The sequence below is a fragment of the Zalophus californianus genome, chromosome 5 (assembly GCF_009762305.2).
Source record: "Zalophus californianus isolate mZalCal1 chromosome 5, mZalCal1.pri.v2, whole genome shotgun sequence".
NCBI lineage: Eukaryota > Metazoa > Chordata > Mammalia > Carnivora > Otariidae > Zalophus > Zalophus californianus.
Window position 1 is genome coordinate 74,949,884 of NC_045599.1, and position 15,773 is coordinate 74,965,656.

General features: G+C 40.5%; 1 protein-coding gene across 6 annotated transcripts in view; it reads left to right on the forward strand.

Moving 5' to 3' along the window:
- The first annotated feature begins 3,155 nt into the window (after nucleotides 1-3,155).
- Nucleotides 3,156-15,773, forward strand: part of ERAP2 (endoplasmic reticulum aminopeptidase 2) — a 43,268-nt gene continuing 30,650 nt past the window's right edge. The window contains exons 1-6 of one of the 6 annotated variants that reach the window (XM_027606703.2): nucleotides 3,156-3,470; nucleotides 3,888-4,109; nucleotides 5,769-5,851; nucleotides 6,868-7,562; nucleotides 11,193-11,331; nucleotides 15,140-15,274. In XM_027606703.2, the coding sequence (XP_027462504.1) occupies nucleotides 7,009-7,562; nucleotides 11,193-11,331; nucleotides 15,140-15,274 (828 nt within the window). In that variant the 5' untranslated portion in view covers nucleotides 3,156-3,470; nucleotides 3,888-4,109; nucleotides 5,769-5,851; nucleotides 6,868-7,008. Of the gene's footprint in view, nucleotides 3,471-3,609; nucleotides 3,647-3,887; nucleotides 4,110-4,428; nucleotides 4,644-5,768; nucleotides 5,852-6,867; nucleotides 7,563-11,192; nucleotides 11,332-15,139; nucleotides 15,275-15,773 lie in introns of those variants that run through there. The other 5 variants (XM_027606702.2, XM_027606704.2, XM_027606701.2 and 2 more) reach the window with 5 other exon arrangements.

Below are 15,773 nucleotides of genomic sequence, written 5' to 3' on the forward strand. Positions count from 1 at the left end.
AGCTTTATTTGTTTATTTTTCAGCATGTAGCACTTTTATTTGTGAGAGAGTGTGCGCGCACGCGAGCAGGGGGAGGGGCAGAGGGAGAAGCAGACTCCCCACTGAGCGGGGAGCCTGAGGCAGGACTGGATCCCAAGACCCTGGGATCATGACCTGAGCCCAAAGCAGCCACTTAACCCACTGAGCCACCCAGGCGCCCCCTAGCTTGTAGCACTCTAGAAGGAACAATCTTGAAACAGGTCTAGGGTGGAGGTTGGGGATAGTTGAAGGTAACAATAGGAAGTAAATAAAAATCTGATAATAATGGAGGAACTGAAATAAACTTTGTAGAATACCCACAAGAACTCAAAAAGATATAGCAACACCGGGTTATTTATTACATGTCATTGGCCTCAAGGGCGGCATTTAATACAACATAACATAATCACTGATTATTATTATCAAGGTAGTATGCATGTAAACAACTTTAAAGTATAAAACATTTATAAACTGATTTTCACTCTCAAATTGATTCTGACATTGACAATAACCCTCTGTAACAATTAAGAAAAGTATTACTGTCTCTAATTTGGACATAAGGAAGTGACTTATTTTAAGAAGATGGCATGTTCAATTCTCTTAATTCTAGGTCCAGTTTGTAATTAAAAAACAAAACAAAACAAAACAAAACTTGAGTCATTAAAGTTCCAATCTGTCGAGAACACCCTAGGGGGACGGAAACATCTATAATACATTTGAGAAATTTCTCCATTTAAAAATTAGTAAAAATCTCGAGCTCCCGGGTGGCTCAGTTGGCTAAGCGACTGCCTTTGGCTCAGGTCATGATCCCAGAGTTGTGGGATGGAGTCCTGCCTCAGGGACTCAGCAGGGAGCCTGCTTCTCCCTCTGACCCTCTCCCCTCTCATGCTGTTTCTCACACTCTCTCTCACTCTCAAATAAATAAAATCTTTAAAAAAATAAAAATTAGTAAAAATCTGAACATTTTTGCAAGTAAGTTTCAGCTCTTGGGAAAATTAATTTTCACTCTTCATTGTCACCCATTGGTTGAGTGTCTATGAGGCACATGCACCCCGTGAGGTACTGGGAAGAGGTGGAGGCATGGTGTTTGGCCCCTGGCCTTCAGGAGGTGATGGTTTAAGGAGGAACAGGAAGCACAAACCTGTGAGCAGAAGGTAAGGGTCAGTAGTACTAACTGAACAAATGCCTATAGTTAGGGACTGGAAAGGAGCCTCTATGTCACTTCCAAGGTGGCATGTGCCTTGTGACAAGTAGGTTTACACAGGGGACACTGAGAGAGATGTCTCGCACATAGAATGCATCTTCAGGAAGATGGGGACATGCTGGGCACATCCATCAGTGCAAAGTTCTGCCTGAAGCCTGGAGCGAGTACAGGGAAATATGAAAAGAAAAAAGAAAAAAACCGGAAAATACTGCAAATACATTCACTCAGTCAGCAGGTATGAACTGAGAGGCCAGGCTCTGCTCTAGGCTCGGCATTCGGGAGTGAGCGAAGTAGCCACACTCCCTGCCTGCAAGAAGCTTATGTTCTAGTGGAGAGACAGATGAAACAAACAAATACATCAATACAACAATATACTATCAGAAGTTGACAAATGCTAAGAAGGAAACAATTAAGCAGGCTGAGGTGGTAAGACACTGGGTGGTGGCAGTCAAGGGTGGATTCAGGTAGGAGTGTTCCTGTTTTTATTTTATTTTATTTTTTAAAGATTTTATTTATTTGTTAGAGAGAGAGCACGAGCAGGGGAAGGGGTAAAGGGAGAGGGACAAGCAGACTCCTCATTGAGTGGGGTGCCAGACACGGGGCTAGATCCTAGGACCCTGAGATCATGAGCTGAGCTGAGCTTAACAGATTGAGCCACCCAGGCGCCCCAGAAGTGCTCCTGTTTTAGAGAGAGCCAGCAAGGAGAGTCTGAGCGAGGGACAGTTCAGAAACCCAGGGTGAATTTGTTATGGAACCTGAACTGGATCGCCCATTGGAAGAACCAAGCGGCACCTGGAGATCATGGAGGATAGGAGGTTTATTTACTGCCAGCAGGCTCAGAGGAGAGTGGTCTCCAAAGGTCTGAGCTCTGAGCACAAAGGGGGCAATTCATACACTTCTCCTTCCGCATACTTGGCACTTTTGGCGCGTGCGCAAAGCGGGGCAGGGAGAAGAACCCAGAAGAGCCCGGGCGCAAGGACTGGGACTCTCCCTGGCCTGGTTGGCCATCTTAGGACACAGAATTTCCATAGCAAAGTGAAAGAGTGAGATATGTGAATATCCTGAGCCACAAACATCCCAAAGCTTATTCTGTTATCAGGAAAAAAAAAATTAGAAACCCTTTTTGGTGAGAAACAGTTCTAAGTAATAAGCTGTGAAGTCACCTGGACCTTCCCCAACTTTGTCTTCTAGGATTCTGCAGCCCAATCCCAGAACTCTGTTTTCTCCTTCTCCCTCATTGCTTCTGTTCTCGTGGGCAGGGCAGAGTTCTGAGAACACACACACACACACACACTGAGCTGGGACCTGTGACAGGGAATGTCACCAAAATACCCCCAGTTTCCTCTACATCCTTTGCCCCTTTCTTCCCCTGCTGCAGAATTAGATACCCAAGGGTCGGCCAGCGGTGCCTCCTCTTCTCTGTCCCCTTCCCCCCCATCTGTTTCCAGCCAACCTCCCCACCCCATGGTGCCCCTCTAACTACACGAAACACCACCCTGAGGGTCCCCATTCAACCCTGTGCCTCTAGCCCTCGGGGGAGGCTACCTCCTGGACATTTGCTCCTCTGCTTTATCAAATCATTTATCTAGGTTGACATGTAAAAATACCGCAAGAGAAAAAAAAAATTAAGGCTTGAGAGTTAACTAGGATCTAATCATGGCAGCACTTGAATGTTGAGGCAAAGCACAGGTTGCAAACCCCAATGCACAGCAGGACGAAGCATGAATACCAGAATATGAGGAAGGTCTGTCAGACAGTAAGAATCAAGCTTGGTATGTTTCCCTTGAGAATAACACTTGTGTGGGTGCATTGCCCTTTAATGCACTAGGATCTAAACAACCAGGCAGAGCATGAGAGAGTCCCTGTGGCGCATAGGCTGCCAGTTGGCCCCCCATGGTCTCCACATGGGGACCAGCGTCTCTGTGTAAACAGGAGGAAACCACGGTAAGGTTTGAAGCTGGGAGTGGTATGATCAAGCAGTAGCGTAAAGGATGAATCTGCTGCCTGGCATCAGACCAGTAAACTGCCGGACCTGGCCTTGAGGAGCCACGGAGACTTACTTGAAGGCCATTGTGAGGAGTACAGAGGACCTAGACTACTTTAATGACTGTGGAAATTTTTTAAAATTTGGATAGAAAGAGATTGAAAGTGCAGAATCAAAAGGACTGCGTAACAAGCTGGAGAGGGACAGAATCAAAAACAATTATATGGTCCAGTCACAGATGATGGAGGAGGGCTTGAAGCAGGGGTGAGTCTTGTGCTTTTTGGGCTAAAGCTCTTGTCCTAAGCACCATTCGTCTATACTATAATGAACCAGCCAGTGCTGTAATCAGTAAGTATGCCAAGTTCCGGGTCTTATAGGAACAGAAAGTGAAATCAAAAGTAAATTCCCCTTCATTCAAATCTGCAACAGCGTGGATTAAGGTAACACATCAACATTTCTCTTATATTTTTCTTAAAACTCAGAACTTACCAGTGAGAATAATTCTGGGAACTTAAGGTATAAAACTGCTATAGTGAGGAGATCTTGTCATGTAAGGCGAGGCTCTGGGGAAAGGGGGTGAATCTTGCACTGCTGCCTCGGAATGTATGTGAGGTTAAAGTTGGGACTTGACTTAAGAACCCTTCTGCTTTACTGACTCAGTCTCTTCCGGATATCTTTTAGCCTTTACCAAACATTTGCTGCCCATCTTGGATCCCAGGATTTGTTCACTGACGTGCTATTGAATATAAAGGAAAGTCCCCTAGACTAAGGGTCAAGGGCTGTATTTTCGTCCCAATTTTGCTTGAAACTTGCCATGTGATTTTGGGAAAATCACTTCCCCTCAGTTTCTTTATCAGGACACCAAAGACATACTGGCCTTTCAAGTCCTTACTAGATCTAAAGGTAAAGTCTATATGAATATGAATAAATAACAAGACATTTCTCTTCAGTCTTACCAGTAAAATACAGCTTTCTTGGAGTGTGTCTGCTACAAGTGGGGACAGAAATAATCCTTAATCTATGCCAGAAAATTCAAGTAATAATAATCACAATAATAATTTAATATTTAACATTATGTGCTTTGTATATGCTTTTATGTGCTTTGTATATGCTAATTGTGGTGCTATGCCAAATTCTTCACATGAATTCTTTCTCTTTTTTTAAAAGATTTTATCCATTTATTTGAGAGAGAGAGAGAGAGAGCACAGAGGCAGTGGGAGAAGCAGACTCCCCGCTGAGCAGGGAGCCCGATGCAGAGCTGGATCCCAGAACCCTGAGATCATGACCTGAGCCAAAGACAGACGTTTAACTGACTGAGCCACCCAGGCGCCCCTCATTTAATCTTCCTAAATTGAGGATGGTATGATTAGTACACTATTTTATAAGATGAGGAAACTTTTGTCCAAAAAATAAGAAAATTTGCCCAAAGTCATTTCGGTAAGTATGCTGGAACTAGTATTAGAATCCAAGCACTCTGATTCCCAAGCCTATCAGCTATCAAATAAGCAATTTTTCAAACATTTTCATTTTTCAAACATTCAAGAAATTTAAGCAAATAGACCAATTACGGTTTTGTGTGTCACAGTTTCTTGGAACACTGAGATTTGGTAGCCATAAATTTTTTTCAGATTCATTTATTTGAGAGAGAGAGAAGAGAGAAAGAGCACCCAGGAGGAGGGGCAGAGGAAGAGGAAGAGAGAATCTCCAGCAGACCTCCACTGAGTGTGGAGCCTGATGTGGGACTCAATCTCAAGACCCCGAGATCATGACCTGAGCTGAAACCAAGAGTTAGACACTCAACAGACTGAATCACCCAGGCGCCCCAGCCATAATTTAATGCTTATCTGAAAAAGATAGAAGTGTCATTATTTTTTTAATTAATAAAATCTTCCCCAGGTTTATTGAGATATAACTGACATTGTAACTGTGTAAATTTAAAGGGTACAACACCTTGGGTGCCTGGGTGGCTCAGTTAGTTAAGCATCTGCCTTTGGCTCAGGTCATGATCTCAGGGTCCAAGGATGGAGCTCTGCATTAGGCTCCACACTCAGCGGGGAGCCTGCTTCTCCCTCTCCCTCTGCTGCTCCTCCTGCTTTTGCTCTCTATGTCTCGGTCAAATAAATAAATAAATAAATAAATAAATAAATAAATAAAATCTTTAAAAAAAAGGTAAAGTGTACAACACCTTGATTTGATACATTTATATATTGCAAAATGACTACCTCCATAGCATTAGCTAACACCTCCATCCCATTTCATAATTACCACTTCTTTTTTGTGGTGAGAAAGTTACAAATCTACTCTTTTGTGAGGACATTGAGAATCTATTCAACATTCAAGTGCAAGATACAGTCTGATTATCTGTAATCACCATGCATCTGTAATTAGATCCCTAGAACTTGTTAAATCTTCTAATTGGAAGTTTGTACCCATTTCCCCCACTGCACAACTCCTGGTAACTGCCACTCCACTGTGTTTCTCTGAGTTCAGCTTTTTTAGATTTCACACATATATGATATATAATATTTATTTGTCTCTCTCTGTCTGACTTATTTCACTTAGCATGATGTCCTCAAGTTCCACCCATGTTATTGCAAATGGCAGGATTTCCTTCTATCTCATGGCCGAATAACATCCCATTGCAGGTATATATACCACATCACCTTTATTTGTTCATCCATTGATGGACCCTTAAGTTGTTTCCTTATCTTGGCTTTGAAATGTCTTATTTTACCATTCTTCTTCTTGTTCCTTTAACAATACCTGCTTGTCTGCAGTAATATTACAAATTGGAAAATTAAAGTAACTGTTGGGATAATTAATTCTAAAGAGCTTGCTAATGAAAAAAAAAGAAAGGAAACCATTCATGGGCTGAGTTGGAGCTGGGAGGAGGTAAGTAGAGGCAGGTGGCAGGGTGAGAGTCAGAGTTGAATCACCTAAACTAATGGTATTGTTTGTCCTAACTTTATATTTTGTAATTTTACCCTTGTAATAAGAAAAAAATCATCTTAGTTCTATTTAGAGGCAGTAAATTCAGTTTGATTTAATTGCATTTTCAAAGGTAGCCTAAGATGAAGAACACCAAAACAATTTTTTAAATATTCTCATTAAGAATATTATAAACTCAATTTTATTTCTATAGCTTTGGTATATTGGAAATATACCTTGACCAGCATCCTTTCCACCAACAGCCATAGAATGAAACCATTCAGATGATGTTATTCCTTGAAAGAGGTGAAGTTCAATGCCATTAATAATTAAACCTGGTATCCAAAGAATATAGTTTCTTTATGACTCAAAACAAAATAGAAACCACCTGTGCAGCTTATTTTCGGGTGTCCAGGATACAGTCAGAATGATGTAGCCAAATGTTAAAAACATTTAACATGCAATGAATTTACATACCTGCCTGATGTTCATTGCATAGGAATGCAGAGGGAATTCTATACGTGCAATTTTAAGGCAGAGTCCTTTCATTTGGCCTCTACAGGATTTTTTTGTAATAACCAAATGATAGCTCAATTTCCATTTTATTGTGTGGTTATTTGGCTTGATTCTATGAAAGCAGGTTTTCTCCATTCACATATATACTTTTATTTTTTAAAGATTTATTAATTGAATTCTTTTTCTACATGCTACGAATGTTTTTTTTTCCTTCTAGATCAAATCCACTTATTGAAATATATCATTCAGAACCTGTGTGATGTAACTGGAGCTGGTACAGTGCTGTAGAGAATTATGAGACTTAGCCTGGATATTAATTTGTCTTCTGGAGAATAGATTTAGTATCCATTCTTCTGCAATGGCTAATCCATGCAGAAAACTGCTATTTAATATTTACATGGGATTTTACTGCTCAACCATCATGCCCAAAATGTGCATTTGTTCTCAACTTTCAATGTCATCTACTGATCCATTCAATAAGGACCCTGGGGCTTTCCCTGTAGCCACCAATGGGGAACCATTTCCTTGGAACAAGCTAAGGCTCCCCACCATGGTAATTCCCCTCCACTATGACCTTTTGGTCCATCCAAATCTCACCTCGTTGGACTTCGTTGGTTCTGAGAAGATTGAAGTCTTGGTTAGAGATGCCACTCAATATATCATTTTGCACAGCAAAGACCTTGAAGTCATGAATGTCATCCTTCAATCAGAGGAAGATTTGAGATACAGGAAACCAGGAAAAAAGCTGAATGTTTTGAGTTACCCTGCTCATCAACAAATTGCACTGTTGGTTCCAGAGAAACTAATGGCTGATTTGAGATACTCTGTGGCTATCAACTTCCAGGCCAAGTTAGCCAATAGTTTTGAAGGGTTTTATAAAAGCACATACAGAACTCGTGGTGGTAAAACAAGGTAAGACATCGCTCTAGCTGTTTAGTCTTTTGTGATACTTTCCTTATGGGTTACATCTCTTTGCCAGGAGCACATTTCAGCAGTCATTTATGAAAAGCTCAATAAACCATGGAAACTTAGAAGGAGAAGCTCTGCTATTTCTTAAGGAAATTTCAGTCAAGATGAGAACACAGAATGCTGAGGCATAAACAACTAGAGGGAGAATGACTAGGAGAAGAGAGCAGCATGTGACTGTGTTGAGACAGGTATGTTGTTGTGCTAGGGGAAAGGATGGTCATGACACAGAAAGCTGAGATACAGAAGACTTCTCAAAGGAGGTGAGTCTTGATCTGAGACCAGAAGGAAATGCAAGTAAGATTTGGGTTGAGAGAAAGGAAGTGAAAGTATGTATACATTACCCAAGAAACAGCATGACTCAAATCCAGGAGGTGGGAACAAGTCTGTTTGGAGAATTGAGAAATATGATCAATTTAATGAGCTCCCATTTATTGAGCACTTGCTAAGTGCCAGGCACTGTTCTAGGCATTGAATGTACGGCGGTAAGATATGTGGGAAGAGACAACCAGGTCAAGAAAATAAATTGAATGGACAAGGTAAATGATAAACGCTATGAAGGAAATAAAATGAGGTGCTGAAGTAGAAAGAAAGTGTAGCTGGGGATTGGAACTCATTGATCTAAGTGGTCAGGAGAGTCCTTGCCAAGGAGATGCATTTAAACTGAAAATAATATTATTTGAAAAAAGGAGAAAATCATGAGGACATCTTTGGATAGAGTATCTCCAGACAAGGGAAGAGCAAGTGCGAGGGTTCTGAGGTTGGGCTGACTGACTAGCATGGCTTGAGGACAGTGACAAAGGAGGTAAGTAGCGTAGAAAACGGTCAGATCAGGCAAAGACTTTGAGCCTCTTGTACGGAGTTTAGGCTTTTCCTCCAGTGCAGTGGGAATTCATCAGGAGGTTCTGATCTGATGTATGCTCCATAAAGCTCGAGTGTATGTTGTGAGTACGTTACAGAGAGGAGGACACAGAGGACAGTCACATGTTGTTAGTGAGACGTTGATGATAAATTCCCTATCAATGACCACTTAGGAGGTCATTGCAGTGGTGCGGGCAAGAAATGAGGGTGGCTTGGGCCAGGCTAGTGGCAGTGCTTATGGAGTGAAGTGACTGAACGTGGCATTTGTTTTGGAGGGTAAAACAGACAGAATTTTCTGACAGATATGTGAAAAATTAGAGAAAGCGAGGAATCAGTGATTCTTCATAGAGTGGATGCTTCGGTTGTCCAGGGCCAGGGTCCATCTGGGAGGGTTTCAGTGCTTTCCCACTTTTGATCTGTGACACTCAACTGTCAGAGAAACCTAGGTACAATGGTCTAACCACATGAGGGGGCCACTATTTTCTCATGCAACAAGAAGTCTAGAAACAGGACAGGCCAGGTTTGCTACAGCACTCTTCAGTGCTATCCAGGACCCAGGCGGCTTCTATCTTTCTGCTCAGCACCCTTGGCATATGGGTTTCCTCCTAATACAAAATGATTTCTGCACCCCTAGGCATCAAGTTCACATTGGAGGCAGGAAGAAGGGGGAAGTGAGGGGAGAGAAAAAGGTAAAAAGAACCATTCCAGCTGAGGGTTTTACAAAGTTTTCCCACCCAATGAATTCAGTCAGGCCAGAATGAGTTGCAAGGGACTCTGAGAGGTGATTCTTTTATCTGGACACATTGTCTTCTTGAGTAAAATCAGGATTCCACTGGAATTGAAGAAGGGGAATGAGTAGGTGACTTAAGCAATGTCTGCTACGTATCTCTTCTTTCCCACCTTAGGTGATCTCACTACCCTCTGAGGACTCAGGTGCCCCCTGCCCCCAGTCCCCAGTGGTCTGTAGGAGAGCACTTCCCCAAGCCCATGTCTTTGCACCTCCCCTTGGGACACTTCTCTCATTGCAGCCTCAATTCTTATGGGTCTGTTCTCAGCCAGCAGAGTACTAGATAGGGAATTTATCATCAACTTCTCACTAAGAACATGTGACCAGTTATGGCTTTTTTTCATTTTCTCAAGTGACAAAGACTCCACCGCAAGGAAATACTTCTTAAGGATATAATTTTGGGAGATGTGGGAAACTGGAGAGGGAGATTTTTTCTTTGAGTAAAGCTGGAGGACTTTTCAACACGTCTCCCATAACTAACTTCAGGCTATTTCTGACTCTTCTTGTGATTAAATCGTTCTCTTCATCCTCAGTTACATAGTAGATCTAACACATAGGATGATTTGCAGCACAGTGTCAATAGACTCATGGATCTCTTTCTTTCTCTTCCTCCCTCTCTCTCTCTCAAACACACACACACACACACACACACACACACACACACACACACACACAACCTAAAATATAAAAATAATCCAGTCAACAATAGTTCTTTGAGAAGCAAGAAGTCACTACTTTACATGCAGAGCGAAAATTAATTGCGCAAGTAGCAGAAAAAAATATTAAACTTTTTGCTTTCCTACTGTAGACTTACTATAAACAAAATTTCACATTTGTGAAAAATTATTCCAGGTATGTGGAATTCCTTTATACTTGTAGTAGCTGCTACCAAATCCAAATAAAGCCTGAAGTTCCAAGCAAATCAAATCGTTCCAATCCCCAGCTTCATTTTCCAATCTATATTATAAAAACAAAGTAAATTGACATAATTACCTGACAGCCCCTCTTTTTTCCCTCCTGGCCCTTCTCACCCTTTATCTGACTCTAGAGATTTTTTATTCTCCCCTCCTTCTCCAATAAAAGTCTGCACTCCAGGTTTGTTTCTTAATTGAAGCTTTAAGTCCAAAGAATAAATCTGTAATTATACAATTTCAGGCATTATCAAGGTGATGGGGTGTAGAGATTTGTCAGAATATCTATGTACCTATTATAGTCTCAGGACTGGAGCTACTTTGCTGGCAAGCAGAGAAAGCTAGAAGTTCCTGGGAGTTAGGTCCCCCAGGGGGCACAAAATTTGAAATCCTAGCTCCGGGGATCACTTAAAGGTGCAATTTCCATTCCAGAACTCCCCAGAGGTCAGACTGAAGCTGGATCCAACCTGGCTTTTTCTTCTATCCCACCCTGCTCCTTTCACTCTTTCCCTACCTCCTAATATCTCCTGGAGGCATGTTTTTAATAAAGTAGGGTCTGCTTTCTGAGAACACAACCTAAGAGATGACTCACATTCACAAGTATTCAAATATCCGACTGAAGCCTCCTCCTGAGAGATGGTACTTAACTACTAATATCCGAGTCAGTTCTGGCATCAAATTGACTGGACATACCTATCTCATTTAGTAGCTAAGGAACCTGGTAAGGTTACTCAGATTTTCTGAGTCTCAATATCCTTGCCTACTATAAGTATGAAAGAAATCATAGAAGCAGAGTGCCCAGCACTGTGCATTATTCATGATTGGCAGGTACTAAACAAAATTTTACCCCTGTTTTATTTAAAAAGACATCCTAGATTCACTAAGATTATAGTTTGAGAAGTTCGAGAAGTCAAATATATCACCTCAGGTTTGATAAGCTGTGTTCTGAAGGTATAGTTCATTTCTTTTCTTGATTTCACTTGTAAAATTCTGGCCGGTGGTTTCTTCATTTCACAGAATAGTTGCAGTAACGGATTTTGAGCCAACTGAAGCCCGGATGGCTTTCCCTTGCTTTGATGAACCGTTGTTTAAAGCCAACTTTTCCATCAAGATAAGAAGAGAAAGTGGACACATTGCACTCTCCAACATGCCAAAGGTATTGTCACTTGCAGAAACTTTGGGGGAATCATTCTCAAGTTGAGCCTTGGTCTTTGTTGTATTTTTTTTTAACATTTCTTGTTTTCAAGATTTAAGCCATTAATTTGTTTTCTCCATCTACATATTATCTAATAACCCCAATCCTTCTAGATTTTAACATCATTCTGGCCGGGGCATTGTTATACCAGAAGTTTAAAAAAAAAACCAACGTGATTTATATTTGATTTGTATTCATATGGAAACAATGTTCTTTTTCAGTCTGTGTTACTTGGCCAATGATGAAATTCAAAACCACCCAGAGCAACGCTTCTCAAACTTTAATGTTGAGATGAATCATCTGAGGATCTTGTTAAAATTTAGATTCTGATTCGGCTTGGCACCAGTGAGGCTCAAAGTTCTGCCTTTTTAACAAGCACTCGGGTGATACCACTGCTGCTGGTCCAGACTCCACATGTAGAGTGGGAAGGATCTAGAGAACCCTGCTTGGGCTCCACCTTGGAAATTCTGCTCTAGTGGTCTCTGATGAAACTTAGAAGTCCCTCCCTTTTTTTTTTTAAGTTCCATGGATAATTCTTAAAATTATCTATGAAAATCATCTATGGTAGTTATACACTTTTTTAACTGAAAGAGACATTTGAACCCTTTATTTGCACGCAAAATTCAGAGACTCTGAAAGATACCACTGACCGCAGGCCTCATTTGATATTTCCTCACTAATGATGTGCTTGCCATTTGTGATGTTGGACAAAATAGAAAATATTTCCCAATTGCCACTTGGAAAGTGAGAAAAAATAGAGGCTCTTCTGATCGTGCTTCAGCAAAATGAGCAGCCCAGAAAGCAGCTGGGCCATCATAAGCCAGCAAGGGGCCCTACCCCATTTTTCTCTCTGCCTTCCACAGTGATCAGCCTCTATGACTGAAGGAGAGAAATGAGTCGATAACACGAGACACTGAATTTCCCTAGATTTCTGTTTCATGCTGGTAAAGGTATTTGCTCTGATATATTGGCAGAGCAGATCAACGGGAAAAGTGACAATACTCTACGTGACACACATCCTAGTTTTTCCTTGATCACCCAGACAGCAATTCAATTAGCCTACTCATTTCCGGGTAAAAATGATCCTCTACTTGAACTCCAAGTCTGCTTTCTAACTGTACGTTCATTTAAGGGCAGTTCAGTCTCTTTCCCAGCAGCTTTTTATTAATGTCATTTTTCATATGAATAATCATGGAGGGTAAAGTAAAAATATAATTATTTTAAAGCCTTTTCATTAATATGTGATACAAACATAATTGTGGTTTCATTATATTAGAATTTAAATTTTTTTAAAGATTTTTATTTATTTATTTGACAGAGAGAGAGACAGCAAGAGAAGGAACACAAGCAGGGCGAGTGGGAGAGGGAGAAGCAGACTCCCCGCTGAGCAGGGAGCCCGATGCGGGGCTCGATCCCAGGGCCCTGGGATCATGACCTGAGCCGAAGGCAGACGCTTAACCAACTGAGCGATCCAGTTACCCCAGAATTTAATTTTTTTTATCTTTAGAAATCTCCAGCAACTTCTCATATTTAAGACAAATTAGTGCATATTTTAAAAATATTTTATACAATCCTTGAATATTTGCATTGCCTCAACTGACTTGTCCAGTTCTCTGGATCATACCTTTCCAGCAAATACTGGCTTCACTGTCTGCTTCTCACTGACATGCCCAACCCAGGATTTTGTGGTTGGCCAAAAAAGGACAATTGAAGTCATTCTACAATCTTACTCTCTGGACAATTGCTGCAACAATTAAGCTGGGCTATGGATTGGTGAGAAGAAGCAACACATATTAAGTTCTCAATCTGCTCAGTTAAGAATATAAGATTTAAGGGAAGTGAGGGAGCCAGACAAGTACTAGTGGAGGCAGCATACCTTTGGGACATTTCTTTGTCCCCTCCATTCCTTGAAGGAACACACACCTGCAGGTGATACTTGCTATGTAGGGAAAGTCTGGCCAATATTGAGAAACTGCTAAATCCTTGTCTAGCAACAAGTGTTCTGTACTTGGAGATTACATCATCATCCTGGAAGACTGTGCACTACCACCCCATGCACTTCCATTTAAGGCAATGTTAATCTACATGGTTCACTCCAGGTTCCAGAATAAAACTCAGCCTCGATGTGCTACATCTTCATCGGGGGTGGGGCGGGGGGAGAAATCAGAGGGAACGCCCATCCGTCTCCTAACCACTCCTGCCACCAGTGTCTAGTGTCAGAGACTCTCGTCCCCCCCAGTGTTCTACAGCCTTCCTCCCCCTCCCTTCTCTCCTCTAACACACTTGACTAACTGGTTTTTTTACTGAGTTTGGTCATAAGATTACTGTCATAATGCCCTCTCTCCGGCCTCTACCATAATCCTCGCCTCTGGTAGAAGTATGTGCTCATAGAATTCTGGTTGAATCAGATCCCTAAAAAAAAGAGATTGTTGTTCTACAGAATTAACTTGTAGGAGATATATATATATATATATATATATAGGACTGTGTATATATATATATATATATATATATATATATATATATATATAGGACATATATATATGTCACAGTCCTATATATACTGCCACCTTTCTTAAAGTATTTGGTCAGTGTCTTCTGCTTTATTAAAACTTAGGACCTCATTTTTTTATAGAATTCTCTAGAATCAAATACTGTAGAATTAAATAGCACAAACATTTGTCATTTAAGTAGGCTAGGCGGTTTCTGGTAATACTTCAAGCTATTTTCTCTTGCCAAAGCAAACTGCAGTCTTATCCAAATAGATAAAACATGTTTGACAATCCCTGGTTAGTGCTGTTGCAAGCCTGATGCCTTGAAAGGGATGTTGGGAGGGGAAAGCTAGTCTAAGGAGTTGTTACCAATTTGAAGAAAGTGGTATTTTCAGATTACTGGATCTGTATCCATTCAGTATTTTGGGGCATTGTACCATGGTGGAAACCATCTCTGGGACAAGCTATCCTGAGCAAATAAAGATAGAATTTGGTAATTACTCAGTGAGTTTGATAGATGTGGCTGACCAGTCTGTAGGCTTAAAACTTCTTACTTCTTCCATAGATAGGCAGGAGCTTAAATTACTAATGACCTCCTTGGCCTGCCTCCTTTCATTGCTGAATCAATGAAGCAAAGATAAAATAAGACTATGACTCAAGCTGTCACACAGCGAGTGAAAGAATGAGCAATGTCTTTGGAGTCACACGGTCACATCCACATCTTGGTCTTCCTGTGGAACTAGCCATGTGATCTTGGGCAGTTCAGTTAACATTTCTGAGACTCTCTTTCCTCACCTGTGAAATAACACATACCTCACACATAAATAATAAGAGGACTAAAAGATAATGAAAATTATCTCAAACAGTTTTGCATCCCATTTCCTTCTGCAACAGAGGTCTTTTATATAACAAACAAAGGGAAAGGAGACATTCTTTGATATTTTTGCTTAGAAGTGCAGAACTTGAATTTATGCCAGTGTTGGAGATTACTGCATTTCAAGAAAGTAGAAACATCTAAAATATTTTTATGCTTTCAAGCAACAAAATAAGATTTGGCATCATTTTGGGATCTCAAAAGTGGTACATGCTGTCTTAGAGGAAGTCTAGGGATAAAAGAAAAAAAGGGAGGAGAGGTCACAGAATATTATGACAGGCCATTGATCTCCTATAATGTCATCAAGTGGCCTTCAAAGTGTCAGGACCTTCACCAACTTAAATCATAGGCATTGTTGTAAAATATTTCAATTTTCAAATACTATTTTTTTCCCTTCCTGTAGGTTAAGACAATTGAACTTGAAGGAGGCCTCTTAGAAGATCATTTTGAAACTACGGTAAAAATGAGTACATACCTTGTAGCTTACATAGTTTGTGATTTCAACTCTGTGAGTGGTACCACCTCCTCAGGAGTCAAGGTAAGACTGGGTTCTAATTTTATACACCGTCCTGAGAGCAACGAGCTTTTATTTTCTTACACTTTTTTTTCTTGTTATCAAAGTATCATGCTTATTTCACAAAATAAGCAAAAAATAAAGTAAATTACTCATAAATCCCACCATCAAGATATAATTATTGATAATATTAGTGTACGTTTTCAAGTATTTTCTGTATGTATGTCAGTATATGAGAGTGTATGCAATAACTGTGTGTGCCTTTTACAAAATAATCTTTAAGATTATTTAACTCTATTTTCACCATAATATGCCATAATAACTGAATGCCATTGAATTTTTCTGTAATATTTTTATAACACATTTTATGGAACATTGTATATTGTTAATAATTGCTTAGTGTTATGCTGCATGGAAGTACCAAAAAAAATTTTAATCAGCATCTTATTTTAGGACATTCACATTGTTTCCAATTGTTTTCTATAACTTTTTTCCCTCAGTGAGAGGTACTTCATACTTTCTA